This window comes from Eurosta solidaginis, chromosome 5 (genome assembly GCF_040869045.1).
Source record: "Eurosta solidaginis isolate ZX-2024a chromosome 5, ASM4086904v1, whole genome shotgun sequence".
Lineage (NCBI taxonomy): Eukaryota > Metazoa > Arthropoda > Insecta > Diptera > Tephritidae > Eurosta > Eurosta solidaginis.
In genome coordinates, this window is record NC_090323.1 from 215,256,560 (window position 1) to 215,279,759 (window position 23,200).

A 23,200-nucleotide genomic window follows, 5' to 3' on the forward strand; every position below is an offset into this window, starting at 1 on the left:
TAAATTACCTTCTTTTAAAGTGGGCGGTGCCACGCCCATTGTCCAAAATTCTTCTAATTTTCTATCTTGCGTCATAAGGTCAACGCACCTACCAAGATTCGTCGCTTTATCCGTCTGTGTTAATGAATTATCGCACTTTTTCGGTTTTTCGAAATTTTCGATATCAAAAAAGTGGGTGTGGTTGTAGTCCGATTTCGTTCGTTTTAAATAGCAATCTGAGATGAGCGCCCAGGAACCTACTTACCTAATTTCATCAAGATACCTCAAAATATACTCAAGTTATCGTGTTTACAGACGAGCGGACAGACGGACGGACGGACGGACATAGCTAAATGAATTTCTTTTTTCACCCAGATCATTTTGATATATAGAAGTCTATATCTATCTCGATTAGTTTATACCGCTACGGATTACCATTATGCGAAAAAAGTTAATATACTTGTGAGCTGTGCTCACAATACAATTTAAATTTTAAATAGTGTGCAATGGCAAGCATGAAATTAATTAAATCGTTTTCGCGTTTATCTTTTTCCAATGAATTTAAAATTTTATTAAACAAACGCTGGTCGAAGCCTTTATATTTTTTCTCGCGTTTCCGATATAGCTCGTCTCCATCAGAAAATTACTGCATTTTTGTTAATACGCTTATGTTAGCTTTAATTATATATACGCTTGTTTGTTACTCTAGGCTAGACTAGGCGCGCAAATGAAAGTTAGACCCATCTAGCGGCAATTATTGAAGACTCGCGACAGTTGTTAAATAACTCGCTATAAAACGAATTGTGCTTAGTAGTGGAGACATATATTTTAGGCTCTTCGAATGGCGTTTGTTGTTGTAGCGATAAGAACACTCCTCGAAGGCCTTGGAGAGCGTTATCGAGTTGACGGTGCTTTGCCGGATGCGGATCCGGTACGTTCCGATACCAAGCCCGACCATTTCGGGAACGATTTGTTATGACCACATACGATCTTCTAGGCCATCCCGCTCTCACACCCCTATATCCATTAGGAGTTCTGGGTCGCTAGAGCCTCGGCTGTAAATGAAACAGGATTCGCCACGGATAGGCGAGGTTGACAATTGGGTTTGTAGAAACTATGTATTGCGCTGGTAACCTAAAAGGGCTTTGCTACACAAACCCCTTGAATCCGGTATTTTAGTCGCCTCTTACGACAGGCATACCTACCGCGGGAATATTGTAACCCCCTGGAGGGTCGAATGGCGTTGTGCCACCGTTCGATAGAATTATTTGTTCCAGCTTCCCCCAATTTGATGATATTATACATATTCCATAACTCGAATGGATATAACGCCTTCTTTCGACGTTGAGCTGAAAAAAAATCAGAAGTAAAATTCAGAGGTCAAATTTTAGAAGTCAAAATTCAGAAGTCAAAATTCAGAAAATAATCAGATAGCAAAAAGGATTAAATTTGGAGGGTTTATATGCAGCACAGTCTGAGAGAGAGTAAGTCAGTAATTGTAACGCATTTTAAGTGAAGTACGCAACTAGTTTTAATTGTGCAGCTCTACCTCCATAGTATTGCTGTAAATAAGGAACATTATGTTCATACGGAACACTTGAGTTATTTATTCGGCAGTTAAATTATTCGAACGATAACAGAAGATGCAAAATTTTAGAGAATTTTCTAAGATATTGTTACGAGTATTAGCAAAATTAAGGAGTGCTTCCATCTCTAAGCCGATGCTAAGCAGTGACGTGAATTCACATCCATAGATCAATCATTATGTATCTACATAAACGAAACAATAATTGCGTCTACACATATGTACCATGTACGTATACGAGAAGCGGAGAGTCAATGCACACACACATGCATATATCTGAGATACTCCTATAAGTATGCAATGAGAAAAACTATAAAATTGTGCAATTGTAGTTACAGCTGAGAAGTTTGAGAGCTGCTGGACTAGTAGATTCTGGAAGCGCCTGGAAAATACGAAGGTTGAAATCAAAGAGTATAAAAGGCGACAATTGTAGAGGCGCTGGAATTCAGTTTGATTTGAGTTGTCAAGCAGTTTCGATTAAGACGATATCCAGCGAGCAATAGCAGTATTATTTTGAAAGTCAGTTTCATTTGAGCTATCAGTTTGGTTACTAAGCCAGCTAATTGCAAAGTATAAGTGTTGTTGTGAAGTACTTTAATAAAGGCCATTTTTCCATTATTCAATATTGGAGTTATTTATTCAATTCAACAGTTTAGTGATACGAACTTAGCAAAAGGGCAAAAAAAGGATTTGCAGCAAATTCGTTACAATATGCTAAAATGTATAAATCATATTCTGCAATAGGATAATCATTAAATCTATCAAAGTGAAAAATTTTGTTATTACTGGGCGAATTATGTGTGACACAATGAAACATTTTTCCACGTGTGATCAGAAAATTCTATCATATAAGAGCATTCATTCACTTGAGTGAATGACAGGAAAGCTGAATGTCTTTATGAAATTTTTTGGTATTATACAGTGGTAACAGTGAACGTGACTGACTGCGACCCAAAGTTGTCACACCGTCGTATATAATCTGACCCTAAGGTGCGAATTTCTTGAATAATTTGGATATAACGGCAAGTTTGTTTTAAATTATTATTTTTTTATTTGTTCACTGACCCTCCCAACTTTTTTGAATTTGATTACTAATATCATCATATTTCTTTTGTTATTAATATATTATTATTTGTATATTTTGGCATAGCAAATGTTGTGATAATATCGATTTACCACACCGATAAAAGTGAACACATAACAAAATTCTACTTTGTGTTTACGTGCGCTCCACGCCAAAGTACTAAACAGGGGTTTTACATATTGACGTAAAAAAAAGCAAAATAAATAAATACAACGTGAAAATTTCTTCGCTACGTGCTAGGTGTGTGAGCTCCCTTTTTATTGTACATATTTTTAGCTTTCAGTAAGCATTTGACTTTGATGACACACCTAACGATTTTTAAATCGCATATGATCCGCGTATTATGCTCCATCCGGGAGCTAAAGTGTTTAAAGAGTGAACGTCAAAAAATGATTCATGGTGGGTAGGGGACATTCCCCCCCCCAAAGGTCGAGAAATTTTATTTTTCAAATACTTTACAGAACAAAAATGAAATATCCAAAGAAAACAAATATTCAAATGTTCAATACTTAATTTTTGGCATTTAACGATGCACGGCAATTTATACATGAATACGGCTTTTATAAAAATAAAACAAAATTTATGAAACTTTTGTTACCACCCCCCCCCCCCCCCCCCCCCCCCCACCCCCCCCACACAACCAAGCTAACGATCCGCTACTGAGTGCACCCCTTATATTTTTGAGATTTGGATGGGATTTAATTTCACTTTCGTAGACTTGTGTAGTTACCTTTGCAAAGAAAAAAAAAAAGAAAATCTAACCATGCTGGAACATTCTAAAAAATATATTTCATAGCAAAACGCAATAGTTTCATAAAATGTTTAAATTTTTTAGTAGAAAATTTTGTTTTATTGATATGAATGAAAATAAGTTACAGAGTTATCCTTAAAGATTATTTGGAAAGTACCTTGAGCGTATTTTAGGGGTACACGGGTGCGCTATAACTGATTCTCATACGTATAAAAAGTGGTAAAATTTGCACTGCGATGCCCTAAGCCAGGGTCGTATACTTTAGCTCGGAATTTTCCTTCAGAGTACTCCATGGGACAATTATGGGCAAGAACTTTCTTAGAAATCGTATCAAAATTTCTTAATGGACGATTCACAAGCAGGGTTAGAGTTGAACCATGTACTTCTTATTGGAGTACTAATATGTCAAAAATGATAGACATGATTCCATCATTTTTTCCAAGCTCACTAGAATAATAGAAACAACTGCCAATTCTATAAATAGCCAATAATATTCATACCAAAGTACACAAAATCCAATTAATTCTAAACCATAACGCAATAATTTTTTTTTTTCAAACCAAAACGCAATATATACAAAATACTATTGGTCTTAGCTTCAAATCTAGTTGTCCGCTAAATTTAAATTTTTTTGCTACTCGTATGTTCTTCCATATCTGCTGTGTTATCACAAGTATAGTTTGAAAATCTGTTTTTTGAGTGAGTTTTTGCGTTTTGGTTTAAGACTTCTCAAATGCAGTATGTGCTATTGATATTCTATATGGAGTATAGGAGAATGTAATGTTCACTACAATATAGCGTAATTTGGGATACATGTAAATTAAGTATATTAGCATATACATAATTTGTATGTATGCCAGTGCACGAAGACATATCTGCACTGCTATTTTCGCAGAAATAAAGAGCCAGAGATTGTCTACAAAAGCACGTGGTATTCATGTTTATGTTGAGATGCTAAGCACAGTGAATGCAGATATCGTAATGGAGATATATAGGCGGCCGTCGTGGTGTGATGGTAGCGTGATCCGCCTACCACACCGTATGCCCTGGGTTCACACCCCGCGCAAAGCAACATCAAAATTTAAGAAATAAAATTTTTCAATTAGAAGAAATTTTTTCTAAGCAGAATGGCCCCTCGGCAGTGTTTGGCAAACGCTTCGGATGTATTTCTGCTATGAAAAGCTCTCAGTGAAAACTCATCTGCCTTGCAGATGCCGTTCGGAGTCGGCATAAAACATGTAGGTTCCGTCCGGCCAATTTGAAGGGAAAATCAAGAGGAGCACTACGAAAATTGGAAGAGAAACTCGGCCTTAGATCTCTTCGGAGGTTAACTCGCCTTACATTTTTTTTTTTTTTTAATGGAGATATTTTTTTGTCCAAAATATGTAACGCAGATAAGCAAGTGGAGCTCATAGATTTCACTCTCTCATTTGGCAGTCATTGTGCTTGTCAAGGTTAGCTGCCCCTTTGTGGTCCTATTTTACTGCAAGACTGACAAAAAATAACTTTTATTAAAAAATAATATTATCAACGATAAGCATAGCGGAAGATGTGAAACAACCCAAGCAACGGCATTTCATTGCTGTATCTTCTACTCGTATCTTTAGTGGCATTGATTTGAGAACTTTGAAGAAACTTAAGTACTCAGGACAGCGTGAGTTCTGGCAGTGTGGCCTAAGTGGTTTAGCATCATTTAATTATTATTATATGACTGCTTGTCTGAAAATGATCTTTCAACTAAAGTGGATGTAGATAATGGTACGATGATGCGAAAATGATGAAAAATATAGCTCACGTGGAGCTTGCCTTGGTTTAGTGGCTATATTATGGCCTAACCTACAAATGATCGCCTAACTCATGTGATCGAGCAAATTGACAATATCAAAATATTTTACAAAATTTTTTTATCTGGTAGGCAGTTCCACAGCTATTTGGAAAGGCCTTAGATTGTAAAGAAAAACAGCTCTGAATATTCATCTTTCGTAGCACATTACATTCGCAATCGGCATATGACATATACCATATTAATAATAATTGTCACGTACACCTGTTAGAAGGTGAATCCACCCCTTTGCGCAATCAAGGTGGAATGTCCCCCAGCTAACTCAGGGCGAGAGGTCCGGGCCCTTAACGCACGCCCTCGCAAGTAGTCCACCCTGCCTAGGACCGCTCGATTTTTCTGCCTTGGCGGCCCCCTTTTCCTGGGTCATTGGGACCCTATTTACTTAACCTCGCGTCATCCTCTCCATCCCCAACCGATTAAATTTTAGCATACTGTTTCAATTTCTTCTTTCAATTCAATTTCCTTCTAACACATTTATTTAAATTTCCTAAAACTATACAAGGCAAGGTGGTTCCCAGCTAACCACGTATCTAAAATGCACATTCGCTCATTTGTGGGAAAAATTGTAATGCAGAACTAAAAATTGGTTTAGAAGTTCAACCTTAACAACCGATGCCGATAAGATATTTTCTTATTATCGGAATGCTATGAGTAGCGAATAGTTATCGTCGAGTTATCGCTTTGTTATCACCGACTCAGCGACTCATTATTGATTTCTTATAGACTTTTTGAGGATAGGTTTAAAATGTGTCATCGACTTTATTATACAGTTTTTTTGGTATATATTTCAAAGCAAGCCGATGAAACAAATACAAAATCGATATCTTTTGGATTTCCAATCGATAATTTTTTGTTAAAAATCAATAGCTGCTGGATAAAAATTGGATAATTTTTTGATAGCATGTCGCCAGTTTTCAAAATAAATAATCTATATTGTTTTACAATAAAGCATTTGTTTTTCGAAAATATATTTATGATAATTTTCTAAAACCGAGTCGACAAGGTTTTGATAGATCATAAATAGAAAAGTATTGCTATAAGATCTGCGACCCGGGGCGTCCATGTAGCTAACGAAAAGCCATTTTGATGCCATAAAACTCGGTTGAACCTACTAACATCAAAACAATTCGTCAATTATCTACCAAGATTTTTCGAAGATGGCCTACCGAAGGAATTTAAACGTGTTTTAGCTAGAACCGCGCATTTACCTAGAAAATGCTCAACGTTCTCTTTGTCAGTGACGTCTTTATAATTCCTACAGTGGTCATTATGCGGTATAGTCATCTGAAATCCTGGCCATATATTTCATGAAATTACACAGCCCATGGTGCTCCTCCTTTTTTGAGCTTTATTCAACGAAAAATTCGGAATTTCCCCTAAGCTATCTCCAAGGCTGTGCTATGAGCTAGTGCATGGTGCAGCTACCACATATTCCAGCCCCCCACATCTGAGTCCACTTCAGAGCTATCGGTGTAGATAAGTGTGGCTTTATTAGCTGGAACCGTGTCCTTTTTCCAATCACTCCCACTTGGGGTGATATTTTTATCTCCGCCCCTGACGCTTAAAGTCTGTTTTGGAGTTCAAAAGTTCAAAGTTCCGGTAGGAAGAAAACGGAAGGCAACTGCTATACCCTTTCTGTGTATCTCAAAGCACCAAGATTTCCTTAGTCTAAGGTTTGTGCCGATGTACATAATATGTGCATACCAATGGGAAGCAGGTTTAAGATGGGGTCTTAAGCTACAATGGGGCAGGTGTGGTAGGTAGGCTCCTCTGGCACCAACGCACGTTATGCGCTGAACTTTCTGTAGGTCGATGAGATTGTAGTTCCTACTAAGAGCTCCCGACCACACTATGGAGAAATGCGTCATTACTGATCGCACCTCGATTTAAGATCCCATTTCTTACCGAACATGACCTTGAGTGCTATGATTTTAAAACCGGTTGTCAGTCTCAGATATGTACTCTCAGAAAAAACTTTAATGAAATGGCACTTAAGAAATTTTATCCTCATTTGCATGGCCAAAATTTCTTCAAAATGAGGAAAAATTGTTCAAATGGAGAAAGAAATTTGGCCATGCGAATGAGGACAAAATTTCTAAAGTGCTATTATTAAATGGCACTTCCACGCACGGCCATGTCCATTTATCTGCAATCGGGAGAAGTTTTTTTCTGAGTGTACGGGTTAGTTGCTACCCATTTAGCCCTGGCATTTCAAAGGTGGGTAGTTTGTATTTCCTCGTTAAGAGTAGTAGATCAATGTTCTCGTATTTACCCCAAGGCCACACCCCTGTACCCAAACTGCAAAGTTTTTCCAACGTTCTTTTCTTGATTTCACTCATCACCGATGGGTATGGACGCGAAATCAAGATCGATAACTTTCCGATAATTTCCTATATTACCCACCGCTTACATTCTGAATTTTCACATGTGTCAAGCCACTGCCAAATATTACCCTTACGTTTACTCTTTCATTACTCTTGAATTTTTGATTCCGCCATACGGTAAGCAAAAATATTTAAATATCAAACTTTATCCCATTGTTAAGATAAAAGTCCCCTAAAGCATATCCCTTCTGACAGGGCCACTGAACGCACGATAAATGCACATACTGGCATAAGTACCTACATAATCAGGTACTTAAACGTATTTGCATGTAAAAGTAAACAATGAATAAGCTGATATTAAAAAACAATTAGACGCGTAGCGCGAAACAGACACAAATGCCGCAAAGCTGACCAGGAGCTTCATAAAAAATTCGTTCACTCCCTTAACCAAATACAAATAAACACTTTAAATATAATAACAGCAGGTGAATACACCTACATTAACACTATCAAATACAAAAATATACACCTACAAACCAATATACATTAGAAGTCATTTCCTAGATATAACAAAAGCGCCAAACATTTTCCTCATTAAATGTTAACATATCCTTCCTTTTCCGGTACATCAACCAAAAAAACAAAATAAAGTAACAACAACGACAACACACACACACAGCAATATCAAAAATACGCTTCTGCTAAATACTATATTTAATTCTATTTTACCACACATACCCACATATTTTTATTCTCTTGTAACATCCCCACAGGCGCAAGCTGCCCTAATGTACGATGCTGTATTCATTCTAGTCGAAGCCTTCAACAAAATATTACGCAAGAAACCCGATCAATTTCGCAACAACATACAACGGCGTAGTAAACAAACACTTATGGCAGCACAATGGGTATGATGGGTGTTGGCAACTCCGGTGGCATGGGTAGTGGAATTGGTGGTAGTGGGGTCGGTGGCGCTGGTATCGGCATTGGTGGTGGTGGAGGAAATGAAGGTGGCAACAATGGAGGTGGCAATACACCAGGCATGCTTAACGAACGAAACGATATCATTTCGTTACGATAATCAACGCTAATAAACGAAACGAAGTCACTTCGTTTCGTTTATTAACGTTAAGAACGTCAAATTAACGTTAATTTGACGATCTTAACGTTAATAAACGAAACGAAGTGACTTCGTTCCGTTTATTAGCGTTGATTATCGTAACGAAATGATATCGTTTCGTTCGTTAAGCATGCCTGCAATACACCATGAGCGCTCGATTGTAATACATTCAAGGGTTGGGTTAACCCATGGGAGCATGGTGATAAAATTTCGCGCTATTTGAGAAAGGTAAACATGTAAAAGAGCTCAATGTGCATGCACCACCACATTCATATAATCACTATGGTTAAATATGCCCATCAAGATACAACAAATCCTGATAATGGTCCTCAAAGCTTGGCAATGCACAATGCAGACAAATTTACTTAAATTCCAGTATTACACATTGCGCAGAAAAGCGTTCTGCATAGAAACACTGTAAATAGCGTAGCCGAAATTGGATTCGGTCGTGTAGGGTTTATAAATTGGGTAGTGTTGGGATTTGATATGTGACTTATATTGTTTTGTTGATTTTCCGACAGGGAGGATAACTGATGTATATTGGAACGATTTTCCGTCATCCCTTGTCAAATTTGGTTTTGAGACAAACCGGTTTCGGCATTGTGCCATCATCAGTGTAAATTTACGTTGTGATCTGTTCTCACCTATCAAAATTGATGCTTGTGTATATTTAGTTATGTGTATGTGCTGTGTGTCCATTCAGAACCGAAGGTGGTTTACTAATCGATTTGTGTGGCTGACTGGGGTAGGTAAAAAATCCGTAAATTTAGTTGTTTGATCTTCTTTGTGGGCTTGTTGTTTTGGTGTGTTAATTGTTTTGTGTTTATAAGTTGTTGTGTGTTTGTCTGTTGTACCTGTGTGAACCCTTTGTTTCTTGTAAACAAGTTTTAAAGGCTCGAATGTTGTGTCAGAAATTGTGTTTATCTGTTCGTTTATTTTTCTACCGTCGAATGTTTTCTGTTTGCAGATTTCCTTGTTTTCGAGTACATTGAGACGTCGGCCTTTTGCTTGTATGTGAAGAACCCTAACTGTTTTATTGATGTATGCGGGGGATCATTCATTCTCGACCATGTGATTCGCGAAAGATCTATGGCGAAAACTAAGAACTAACAGTAACTTCTAGGATCCGTTTAGCAGCCACGGCGTATACAAGCTTACCTGCGGATGCCAGCATAGTTACATAGGACAAACAGGAATATAAACGGGAAATAAGAACGAGGTTCAGAGAACATATTAGAGATTACAACAAAAAAATACGGAATCCAAACATTATACCCGAGTTTAACTTCGCGACAAACATGGTCGAGAATGAATGTTCCCCAGCAAATATCAATAAAACAGTTAGGATTCTTCACATACAAGCAAAAGGCCGACGTCTCAATGTACTCGCAAACAAGGAAATCTGCAAGCAGAAAACATTCGACGGTAGAATAATAAACGAACAGATAAACACAATTTCTGAGACAATATTCGAGCCTTTAAAACTTGTTTACAGGAAACAACTTAATCACACAGGTACAACAGACAAACACACAACAACTAATAAAAACAAAACAATTAACACGCCAAAACAACAAACCCGCAAAGAAGGTTAAACGCCTAAAGTCACGGATTTGTACCTACGCCAGTCAGCCACACAAATCGATTAGTAAACCACCCTCGGTTCTGATTGAACACACAGCATATACACATAACTAAATATACACAAGCATCAATTTTGACAATACCTGCTTATGTACCTACGAACTATAAATACAGGACAAACGGCAACAACAGATCAGAACGTAAATCTACACTGATGAGGGCCCACGCCGAAACCGGTTTGTCTCAAAATCAAATTTGACAAGGGATGACGGAAAATCGTTCCAATATACATGATTTGATATGTCTTTAAGGATTATATTTTTCGGGATTTTGATAGTCGAGATTGTGTTCTACATCCGTGGAATATAGGTGTGTCCATTTATTTACTCGCTAACATCTATCCACAAACGAACAAACAAATCTACACATAAATGAAGTTGGTAAATATTTAGTGAAAAGCATGGCAAGGGTTATCTGTCAGTTAAACAGCTGGAAGACTAACTCTATGCTTTTAAACCCTTTTAATGGTAAAGTGAACAGAACACATTACACGCGAAGGTAAAATACTAACTGTGCTTGGGCGTATAAGTATGGGTTATATAGAAGAAAAGCACGAACGAAACTATTAAGTTTATTGAGGCGCATTGTTTACTTTGAACGAAGTGCTTTTTGTAAAGGTGATGGTGTCAAAGTTTAGAGCATGTGGCCGCGGAGGATATTCCACAGAGTAAAATGAACACATGCACTGACAATAGTTATGTGCACAGTAAATTATGTGTCAGATTTCAAGCGCAAGTAACAAATTTAACACTTTTTTTCATTTTTCAGTTTATAAAGTGTCTAAGTACCAATGCCTTGTGTAAAGCTACTCAAAACCCGATTCTCGTTCAGTCGTCTCACTTAATTTGAAGAAGTTCCATAAGTCATTCATTATTCGTTATATCTTGGGTTCATTATACGAGTGTACAACTAAGATAGATAGATAAATTGTTGTGAAGACAAACACTGTGATCAATTGGTCTGTTGTGTTCTCATTCTCTGCAGAGCACCTCATGCAATCTGATTTCTCTGAGGAAATGCAGAATGGTGCTCGACTTAAGAAAAAGTATGTGTCTTTTTTCTAAGTTTAGCAATAAAAGGATCCTTATTCCTCTTCTCGGATTGCATCGCATTAAAGCAAAATATATTCCGCAGTCTTATGCTCGTTGTCACAAAACCGGCAGTGGCTATTACACCGCATTGGGTATATTGTTATGCATGTGGTTCTTTAGTCTGCAGTGACCTGTGCATATGCCTGCTAAAATTCCAAGGCTGCTTTTTGGAAAGTTAGTCATGACTTTATAACGCTTTGAGTTGTATCTTCATATCAGTGGCTTTGCCTGTCGAAGTCCTAGACTTTGCACCAGTATGTTCTTTTCTGAGACACGCCTCCTTTGCCTTATAGATAGGGCTAGTCATGATGGTTTAAAGACCTATTAGTAGCTCGGCCGCTGCCATCCTAAGCAGCCTCTGTGCTTGCTCGTAACAGTAAATGTAGGAAGTTCGAGCTGCAGGTAAAAATGGTTGATGCCGTTATGCGTTCATGTCCTGCGATCCCATATCAAGGCTTCAGCTACTGAGGGTGGAAGGGTTGCCAGATATCGAGACAATATTTAAGCTAGAAACTGTAAAATTTCTAGTTTTTGCCAAAAGGGGGAATTTTTCTATTACTTAATTCCTGCTATCTTTCCGTTTGGTCCTCAAACAAATTGTTATAACGATGTTAACACTTTCAGTCAATCAGACGTTTTCCAGGAATTTTACAAAACTTTTGAAATAAATCAAATTTTCTAGTAGATATTAGTTGCTCTGCAGATCAGGAATTGCGGGATGTGCATGCCTGGCCATCTGGAGTCAGGTTAACTGCCGACGCGGAAAAAACCGATCTAGTATTTTTTACTGCGAAATGTAAGGTCCCTATTTGCACTAAGCCGAATCACGGAGGGGTAACCCTGCAAGAAAAATATAGCACAAAGTATCTAGGAATTATACTAGATAGTAAGTTGTCGTGGAAACTCCATGTGGAAGAAAGAACGAAGAAAGCATCCGCGGCACTCTATGGTTGCAAGTGGATGCTAGGATACACCTGAGCCTATCACTCTCTTACTGGGTATTTACAGCAATTGGCAAACCCATACTTTACTATGGGGTTCTTGTTTAGTGGACAGTCACACGAAAAAGTCCGTATACCAAAAAACTTGAGAGGTTATGCATAGTATCAATAATTAGTATAACGGGAGCCTTAGAAGCTACCCCGACAGAAGCACTGCATGCCATTCTAACCTAACGTCCAAAAATATTGCATTAGCAACGGCAACGAGGCTTAGGTCCTCGGGGCAGCTTAAGTGCAGTCCCTATGGTCACAGCAGTATAGCGCCATCTAATATCAGGCAAATAAAATATATGATCCGTGCCTGAGTTACGAAAGAGATATTGTTACCACAATTGAGTCGGAGGGTTGGGGGTGCATAAATGGTAGAACAAGCTATACACGTGTATACGGATGGCTTCAAATTAATGGAAGGGGTAGGGTCTGCGGTTTACTGTGTCGACCCCGAAATAAGTAGATCCTACAGGCTGCCAGATTACTGTAGCGTTTTCAAGCGGAAATTATAGCAGTGAAGAAAGCAGCAGAAATTCTGGAGCAAATGTGCTTAAGCTTCATTCGCGTCAATTTTGATAGTCAGGCTGTGATTAAGGCCATAATCTCACACAGTACTTCATAAAGAAGTGTTCTGGAATGTAAAGAATCATTGAAACAACGTTGCTCAGGCCTGACCATATATCTTTACTGGGTTCCCGGTGATAAAGTGATAGAAGGTAACGAAAAGGTCGATGAGTTGGCAAAGGAGGGTGCAACACTCGCTGAGTCGACGATAGACGTCCCAATCCTTTGGGAGAAATCAAAAGGGACAGGAGTGTCATATGATACATCAAGCAAGAAAGGCGTGGACAAAAGCGGGGGGCTGCAAAATTTCTAAGATTATGTGCAAATCCTAATACTAGACTCACAAAGTGGCTCATATTTCTGAAGAGAGAAGACTTAAGGCTCCCAATGGGCATACTGACTGGACACTGCCTTCTGGCATCACATGCTTATAAGTTAGGTTTCGTCAGTAACAGCAAGTGTAGGATGTGTTAGCTGCAGGAAGAAACGGTTGCGTACGTTCTGTGTTCATGTCCTGCGCTCGCCAGCTCAAGGCTCCAGCTATTAAGGGCGGCAGATTTGCCAGATAACGAGGCAGCAATTAAGCTGGGTCCTGGAAAACTGTTAGTGTTTGCCAAGAGGATGGATATATTCTATAACATATGTCCTGGCACCTAAATGGGGTTTTCCAGTTTGATCTTCAGACAAACTCTGGTAATACTATGGACATATTCAGTCTATGTGAGGTCTTTATTGACCGGCCAGTTCAACCTAACCTAACCTAGTTGCTCTGCAATATTTTTCTGTTTAAGCGGCCCTTCTCACTATTCACTAAGAAGTTTCGATCACTGCCACTTTGTTTTATGTCCATTTTTAAGTTTTCTTAAATCTGAGAATTAAGTTCCTTATTTCACACTTATAATATTGAGTATATTATAACTTTCGTTTGAAGTATTTCCTCTCTTATCTGCTTGGCTGAGTGCCATTTAAGTGCACATTGGTTTGACTTGCCCTCATAGGATTGCTTGTTTGAGTAACGACATAAATTAACATCACATCATCTATGAAAAAGCAGACATCTACACTCATACACATGTATGAATATACATACATGCTCATCACGCACAACATAAAAGCAATAATGAGCACCTTTCGTCATGGTAATATATATATATATACATATACACAAGCGCTTATGTTCAATTGAGCGCGATGCCAAATGAGAAAGTAAAGAAAAATCTGTGCTTAATTGCCTACAAGAACACACAATTTAATTGGATATCGAATTTTCCCGGGCGCACAAACATATATAAAACTTTTTTATATCTATACACTTACCTACATTTATATACATATGTATATGCATTTGGAAAATAAAAAGATAACAAAGGAATTAATGTCATTAACATATGCCCAGAACTCAGTGCTACTAGAATTTATGTGCCAGAATGATTATTCTAACGCAGTGGTGCACTTAAGAGCTTCGAGAAACTGTTCGGCGTTCACATTCGTGTAGTGCGAGCACGGTGACAGTTTGGCTAGTAAACAACTCATGCGTAAATTTTATGCTAAACTTCTTCTCTGCATTCTTTTTGAACACACATACTACAAACAACAGAAAATGTTGAGTCTAAGTTCGAAGCTTTGCTTGTTTTGTAAACCGCTGATCTAACGTGTGACCTACATCATCTAGTACGATTCACCCAAAGAGATATTTTTTGTTGATCTTCATTTCGGTCAAAAAAGTTGCTTAAATTATAAAACATAACTAAAAAGTGCTCACACTGTTGCCTAGCATGTTTGGCGTTTAACCGCCTAAGCGATTTTGGGCATTCAGTTGTCCCTGTTTCGCGATAATTAACGCCGATTCGCAGCACCAAAAGAGGTCAAGTCTTCCACAACCTGCCTCATCCTACTCAGCGAAGGTCTCTTCTTTCCTCTTTTTCAAAACTGTGGTAGCGACCGAAATACTTTCGTCGCCATATCGTCTTCGTTAATTCGCATAACATGACCCTTCCAGCGAAGCTTTTGGATTTATTTTCGCTACGTTTAGTCATATCATTACGCTAGATAGAACCATACACGCGATTCACGATAATTGGCGTGGTTTTCGGGAAAAGCACCAACAAAAATTTTAGAAACTAGTGTTTTCAATTATAAGAAAATTTTTCTAAGCGGGGTCGCTTCTCGGCAGTGTTTGGCAAGCACTTCGAGTGCATTTCTGCCTTGCAGATGCCGTTCGGAGTCGGCATAAAAAAGTGGGTCGCGTCCAGGCAATTTGTAGAAATAATTAAAAAGGAGCACGACGCAAATTGGAAGAGAAGCTCGGCCTAAAATCTCTTCGCGCCCTAAAATTATTATTTTTTTTTCGGATTGCCTTTCTTTTGAGCAGAGCACACCTAACTTCAAATCTGTAGGCATGCGTTCATCCAACAATATTCTGCATAAGAGTTGGTGCATGCTCTTTACCAAATCTTCGCCATACTCAGTTGTTAGCACGTGTTTTCCATCATTGGCATGGGGTATCGGTTTTCTTATCCCTCGCTAGCTAGCGCTATAAAGAAGTATTCCGGCCACACTAAGGCATAATCTGTATGTCAGCGGCCGCCATTATCCTTAATCCGCCGGATTTTTCGGTATAATTTTCGGGTAGTATTCTTATCAGCCAGCATTCTGGCACAAATGCCGTTCCGTCTCACCTTTTTTTTTTCAAATAGACTTGTCTTATCCTTCTTCGCCCCCCGATAATGTTCCAACATACCGCGCGTTGCTAGACCCATACGTAGCATAGCCCTGCAGACAGCGTCCTTCTTTTCCAAAGCAGTGTAGAACTTGGTACTGCAGATGGCCAAAAATGTGTTCAAAGTAGTCTTAAGGTATCTGGAAGCCGAAAACAAGGTTTTGTTGGGTAAGGTTTCTGACCATCAGAGACATAATGGTAATGAACATGCAGACTTCCTGGCCAAGTAGGGTCAATATTTTATTGTCTAGAACACTTTCGTAAACTCAAAAAAGTGCACGCGAGGGAAGACATAAGTAAATTGGAAACAAAGCAGCTCAGAAAACACTGAATCCCAAAATATTAATGATTACAGCAATGATAGCGTCAGCACAACTCGTTCATTTAAACAGAGGTCATCACTCGGTACTATGAGGGGCACTGTAGTTTACGATATCACCTTAGTATTCCCAACCTAATTTTCTCTAAAATACATATCTGTCGCTTGTACGGAAGAATGGCCTATTCTCGTTCTCTGCAAATGTATCGCTTTGGCAAGGCAGAGACTCTCCCATGTAGGTGACGTAACTCTTAGTTATTTCGTGATATAGAGGGACTTAAATCCATAAAAATCATCCGCATACAAAGCCTATTAAAGTATGTGGAGACTTTTTAAGCATTTAAGTGCCTCAATTGTCACGAAATAACTAAGAGTTACGTCACCTGCACGGGAGAGTTTCTGCCTTGCCAAAGCGATGCATTCGCAGAGAATGTGAATGGGCATTCCTTCCATCAGAAAGGTTAAGCAAACTAGATCTAAATATAAGTCGCAGTGCATCGATACCTAATTATAATAAAAAAAATATGTGTTTCCTAATAAGAAATACGCTCGCAAACAAAACTCAATTTCTAAAAGCGAAAGTTGGTTTATTGGAAACCATTTACTAGTACGTTCTAGGTTGCGAATTTTCCTGCTTGGTATTGCAACACCTGACACTTCAACCTACCTATCCGTAGTCATTAAGTAAAACGTTTTCCCTTTTGGAAGATATTTAAAACGTAAACGGAATCTATCAACTATTTCCCAAATCCACCAACGTGTAAAATTTTCAAGTCCGAACACTATCAATGACTGTAAAATTGTTGCATAGTGCTTTATGTCCATATTTAGTTACGTATACGACGTGTTGTCGAAGCAATTAAAGTTTTCTACTGCTCGGTAATTTTAATCGGCCATTAAGCTATGCATCATTAAATCGACAAAGACGCCAACAAATCGTAATTTGTGCCAGTGACAGGCAAACAATCATATGGACATATACTTTTACCCATACAGCTAAATGAGCAATCTACTTGTTTGCTCGCCCTGACACACTTAATAACACACATATGTCACGTACATATGGGTGCTTGTATCTTCATATATGTTTGCATGTTCGTCTACGAACTATAGTGTTCTTACTACTTTACTTTGACAATAAAACCATTATTTACTTTATGTCATGATCTTCCTTTTCCTTCTTCGTCCTTTTGCTTCCTTTCTTTTTTTTTTGCCTTTTACATGTTTTATTCGCTCAATCAACTCAACTCGCCCAACAGGTGGAAATCGAAGGTCTCACAGGCGATATCAAATTCAACGATGATGGCCGACGTGTAAACTATACACTACACGTTGTCGAAATGACGTTCAATAGCGCTATGGCAAAAATGGCCGAACGGAGAGATGATGGTGGCTTTCAACCGCTCTCAGCCAAGTTTGTGCATCTACGGCCACATATTGATATTGAAAATAATCGTACATATATCGTTACAACATTACTCGAAGAACCATATATTATATTAAAACGTCCCAGTAGTGGTGAGCAATTGGAAGGCAATGACCGTTTTGAGGGTTATTGTGAGTATATATAGCTATAATATTTTGTTGTAAAGTATGTTATGTTATGAGTTAGTTTGTGTGTTAGCAAAGAGTTGAGTGTTTGAAATTTGATTAACTCAGGCTGCCTATATATAATACAAAGATAAGCAGTTCTTATGTTGCACTTGCCATAAATTTTTATATTTATTGTTTGCTATATAAAATTAACAACAAGCCCATTTAGGTTGAGAGGAATACTTGTGCATGTGAAAGTATTTGGGGAAGATTTAAAAGAATATTTTATTGGAATTAGGGCGAATTTAAGCTTACCTAATTAAGTTATTGAAATTACTTGATATAAATAAACATGAATTTATTTGAAAAGCTTGATTGGTTGGTTCCTGTGCCGATTTATGCTTTAGGCGGCATTTTTATTTTGATACCTCACTTGGATCGGAAAGCAAGAAAACGTCCAGGGTCCTGTATCTGATAATTGTGGCGCTGAACGCTCGCAGAGAAAATAAGTAACCGTTTCCTTACAACCTTCTCCGTTGCATCTCCTGCAATTGTCGTTGAAAGGAATTACCATTTTTTCTGCGCGGAGCCCAAAGGCCAATGTGCTTTTGTTGTGGCTACCATCCTAAATATTTTTTTCTAGACAATTTTAGTAAATCCTCTAGTCCTTTTTGTTTGTAGTCCGAGCAAACTATTTTGATGAGACCGCGGATTACAAGTATTGTAAAGCGTGTTTTTTGTAATGGGTAAGAATATCATTTTTTTTGGGTTCGATGTACCACAGTTGCCTCAGTGATGTCTAACGATAAACCGGTCTTTATCAGTTCAAACGCTTTTTTATCACAGTATATATTTCTTTCATATGGCACATTTGTATGGGTAGTGGTCACTGAGTTAGCTGTGTTGCGCAGCATCTTTTTACGGTTTTTGGCGGCCTTAGAAGACACGCTGCTTGGTATCTTAGAATATGCATACCCAGAAACCTGTTACAGAGTTCTACAACAGAAATCAATAGGCCTTCTCTATTCCCAGTAGCTCCGCTTGAAAGATACTTACTGCGTTTGGAAGATGAATTTCGGAGAAACCTCACTGCACCAACATGGCCACCCATTTTGAAGCCATCAGTGAATAGTGAGGTAAAACTTCCCCTACATATCATGTCAGCTAACCAATCCATTTTCAAGAGTACCATCTCCTTAAATTTCTTGTCGAAGTTCAATTTAGGCGAAATAGAATCGGTTGTCGAATATACATCAGGTACTCTTCTTAGAATACCGCTCTGTGGCCACACTGCTCCTCGCTTCAGCATCCAGACCTCCTGATTCTAATGGCAAATGTAGTAGATGTAAAGCATATATGGAGCTCCAGTTGCAGCTGGTTAAGGGCAACGTTCAGCGCGTCTACTTGCTACGACCAGATCCGTACACAGACAGCCCGTTGTACTTTGTTTGGTTTTTAAATGTTGTATTGCATGTCCTGTAGCCAGCCACCACACTATCACTTAGTACGATAAGATGGGGATCAAGACGGCTGTGTTAGTCACGTCATAATTTTGGGTTTTAGGCCTCACTTACTGCTGAATTAACCTTTACACGAGTGTTAGGCGACGTACGCCTTCTCTCCTCCTCTTTCAGTATTGAATTTCCAATTTAGCTCTTTGTTTTTTGTGACTCCAATGTACTTAAACCTAGTTATGAGCAAAAGCTATATCTAAAAACCTTACGTTACGGCTTTAAGTCGTTTACCGTTCAATACTTAGTATGCCATTTAAAGTTCTAGTAACCTTTTTCGTTGTGTTGCAAAATACGGCAGTCGTACTTTCTTCGCGACTAAGTAGTTATTCAAACACGCTTTCAAATAAGCTAATTTTTTAGTTTGCTAGTGTGTTTGTTTGATCTTCGGTCAACTCGTGAACCATCTAACCAGTGAAATTCCCCAGAAAAGTTTATTTTCCCACTACTCCATCGATCTTCAGGCTGTACAGTCTAGGTCAACCGCTTACGTAACCACAGTTAGCTATTGCCTCATAGCTTTACCAGAAGCTCGTTTACTGCCAAAACCCAGAATAATGGAGATAGGACGCTCCCGGTGGCGTGCCTTTTTACAACTTCTTCTCGATTGTGATAGTGCATGAAAGTGATTTTGTAAATTATTGCTAATCCTTTAGAATTTAAATTGCATGTACATTTATTGCACTATAGAATATCTCTAAGAGCGACATCATAAAGCTCCTTTCTTTCTTTCTCTACTTGCGGTTATTTTCTGCTCCACATGATATTGACCACTTCTCATCAATACGATTCCTTTATTCCATAGATGAATTACGTTTGGTCAAAGATGGTACCTATGGTTCAGAAAATCCAACAGTTCGTGGCAGTTGGGATGATAAGGTCGGCAAGCTGGTGCGACGGGTAAGTAAATACACACATACACATACAATCAAACGACGCACGTGTCGGCCGTCTGCCAAATTGTTTGCACACGAATTTATTCCGATTGCCTGAACACTTTCATTTTGCATTCACAACATTTTTCCTTTATATTGCTTTTTCTCCTTCAACCATCTTTTTTTCTTTTTTTTTTTCTTGCATCACCCACCACCACTGCCACAATCAACGCAATCCTGGTGCTTTATATGACATTGCTGCTTGTTTTTATCTCTTTACATACAAAATGATTATCGTTGGACGACTTTATTGCGCAAAAAATTTTTATTCGTGCCTATGACCAAAAAACAACAACAACAACTATAAAATAACATTAGAAACAACAACAATGAAAAAATCTATAAAATCGAACAACTTCATCGTTGTAACGACGCATGTACGAATGTGTATGCGCGTGTCCACATACATACGCAGGAAGCGGATATTGCAATCGCTCCCATGACTATTACCGCCGAGCGGGAGCGTGTCATCGATTTCAGCAAGCCATTCATGTCACTAGGCATTTCGATAATGATTAAGAATACCAGTGAAGCAGGCACCGGGCGCATTCAGTTTTATGGATCCGCTATCGCAGGAAATTTGCGTGAGTAAAAAAGCATTTGCTTTAAGTCTTTAGTGTATAAGTGGCTTTATTGTACGTAGGTAGGTAGAAAGGTAGGTGAAGTGGTTGCCGTTTTGATGCCATGTAACTCGTCTAAAAACCTACGGAATGTTACGGTCAATGTATTACAACCAGCCAGAGTTGTTGATAAAATTAAGAATATTGGAGATTGCTATCAAAAATAATCCTATGAGGTCTTCTAGAGACGGAGTCCCAAGGAACCTTAGCCGGGCTCTAGCCAGAGCTGGGCATTTACACAAAAAGTGTTCTACTGTCCCCTGGAATTTGGATCTTTGCCGCTTCGGCAGTACTCGTTATACGGAATGCCCATCTTTTCCGCATTTGTACCTACTGCCCAATGTCCGGTGCAGACTGCTATCAGTTTGCGTGTGTTAGCTCTGAATTTTTTCAGAAGACTTCTCGTCCTTTTTTCATCATAGTTTGGCCAAATAGATTTTGATATCACATAGGTGGTGATGTTATTCCACTTTGTTTGCGTTTTCTTCAAGTAGAGGCTTTGGATATTCCCCTTGGCTAATTCTAAGGGTATGCCACTTCGACACTGGTTATTTCCTCGTTCATTTTCGATGAGCTCCTGTGTGCTAGCTCGGCGGCCTTCTCGTTGGCATCTATCCCCTTATTACCCGGGACACAGATAACGCGTAGTTCTAGATTGGTGGATAACTGGGATATGAGTCGCTTACTAGACCACACTAATTTTGAGTTAATGTGTGGCGAGGAAAGCGCTTTTATCGCTGCTTGGCTATCCGACAGGATGCAAACTTTACCAGCTACATTCAATTCTCCAGTGATTTGAAGGCTTGCCAAATCGCTAGGGAGTCTGCAGTGCGGTGGGAGTCTGAATGGTGCAGACAAATCTAGGGACTCAGAAAAGACTCCGGCCCTCACTCCCGATTCCATCTTGGAGCCGTCAGTGTAGATTTGGATGTCGTCGACCCTTATGCCCGGATTTCTCTTCCACTCGTTCCTGCTTGGAATGGCGGTATTACAACCGTACTCAAACTTCAGTTTGCGAGGGTAATAATCAGTCTCGGTACTACATGTACCATCCGGAAATTTCTTTAGGATATTACTATGCCCAGTATCCTTTCAACAGCCAGACTCTCCAAGTCTCAGTGCGGTTTGTGACGATGTACAAAGTATATGCAAGTCGATCGGAAGCAGGTGCAAAATGGGGTCTAAAGCAGCTGTGGGGCTAGTGCGCCCGGCCCCTATGGCAAAAACGCACGCAGTGCGCTGGACTTTTTGCAGGCTGGTGAGTTTGTAGCCCTTACTTAGAGCTTCCCACCATACTATGGAACCATAGGTAACCACCGGTCGCACCACCGCCTCGTACATCCAAAGTATCATGCTTGGCTTGAGTCCTCATTTCTTGCCAAACATTGATTTGCAGGCCTAGAAGGCGATGCAGGCCTTCCGTACCCGTTCTTCGATGCATACTTTCCAATTCAACTTGCTGTCAATTTTTAGTCCCAGATACTTGGTACTCGATGACAGGGTTAGTTGCTGGCCGTTATTGTACGTATGCATGTATTATTTATTTATTTGAAGTTATAACCACCATCATGTATTTAATGCAAAACTACATCGTTTGTTTTGCGATGGAATTGCATTTAATGCAGCTGAAATTACTTACACACTTTCCAAAGTGCCTCTTAAGAAAAAATCTGTATCTCGTTTATTTTTTTCGAATGCGATTTCATTAGAGCGGATCATTTTATAGGGCTCTATTCTTCCAGTGTTACTAATGTTTTGGTTACGCTTACTACTTTCCGCTAAAAAGCGCTGCAGTAATCTGGTAGCTTGATCTATATATATTCGGATGAGCACAGAATACCACAGACGACTCTACTCCTTCCACTAATTTGGAACCATCGATGTAAACGCGTAACACCGCATCCGTATTTTGTTCACCCTATCGCCAACCAATCACCTTTATTGTAGCTCTGAGAGCCCTTTCGAAGCACAGATTTGGAATAAAATAGTCTGCTTTTCCTGCTATTGATAACAATTTACAAATATGGCCCCATGGTCTGCTTTCAAGCCGCCAAGATAATCTGAGTCTCGTTGCCGTTTTAACTGCTGTCTACAAGTGGAATGTGCAGAATGGCGAGCAGTGCATCTATATGGGTGGTTTTCAAGGCTCCCGTAATGCTAAGTATTAATAGCATACATACCCCCTTTATATTTTTGAGCTAGGTTCTTTTTTGTGTGGCTGCCCACCAAGCAACATAGTATAAGTTAAGTTTCACAATCGCTGAAAATACCCAATAAGTTAGAATGAGTGCGACAGACCCCACGTACATACTCACTCTTTCCTCCACGTAGAGTTTCCACCACAGCGTACTGTCTATAATGATACCTAGATATTATGTGCAAGGTTTCTCCTGTAGAGTCACTCCATGTACCAATAAACAGATCCCGCATTAAAAAATGAGAAGCAAAAAAATCATAGTTAGTCGTAAAATAAATTTTCTCGCTGTGACGTCACGCTTTTGACAACATGTTTCGTTGCTGACGCAGTTTTCAGACTTTATTCCAATCGGAGTATTTTGTTCCGCTCGTACCCCCTACTACCTTTTT

General features: G+C 39.0%; 1 protein-coding gene across 1 annotated transcript in view; it reads left to right on the top strand.

Moving 5' to 3' along the window:
- The window catches only part of GluRIB (Glutamate receptor IB), a 143,566-nt gene that overhangs the window by 4,792 nt on the left and 115,574 nt on the right, over positions 1-23,200 (top strand). Inside the window, 7 exon segments of the mRNA XM_067792013.1 lie at positions 8,340-8,471; positions 8,474-8,606; positions 8,838-8,914; positions 17,275-17,572; positions 19,865-19,959; positions 20,410-20,517; positions 20,519-20,578. Of these exon segments, the coding sequence (XP_067648114.1) occupies positions 8,340-8,471; positions 8,474-8,606; positions 8,838-8,914; positions 17,275-17,572; positions 19,865-19,959; positions 20,410-20,517; positions 20,519-20,578 (903 nt within the window).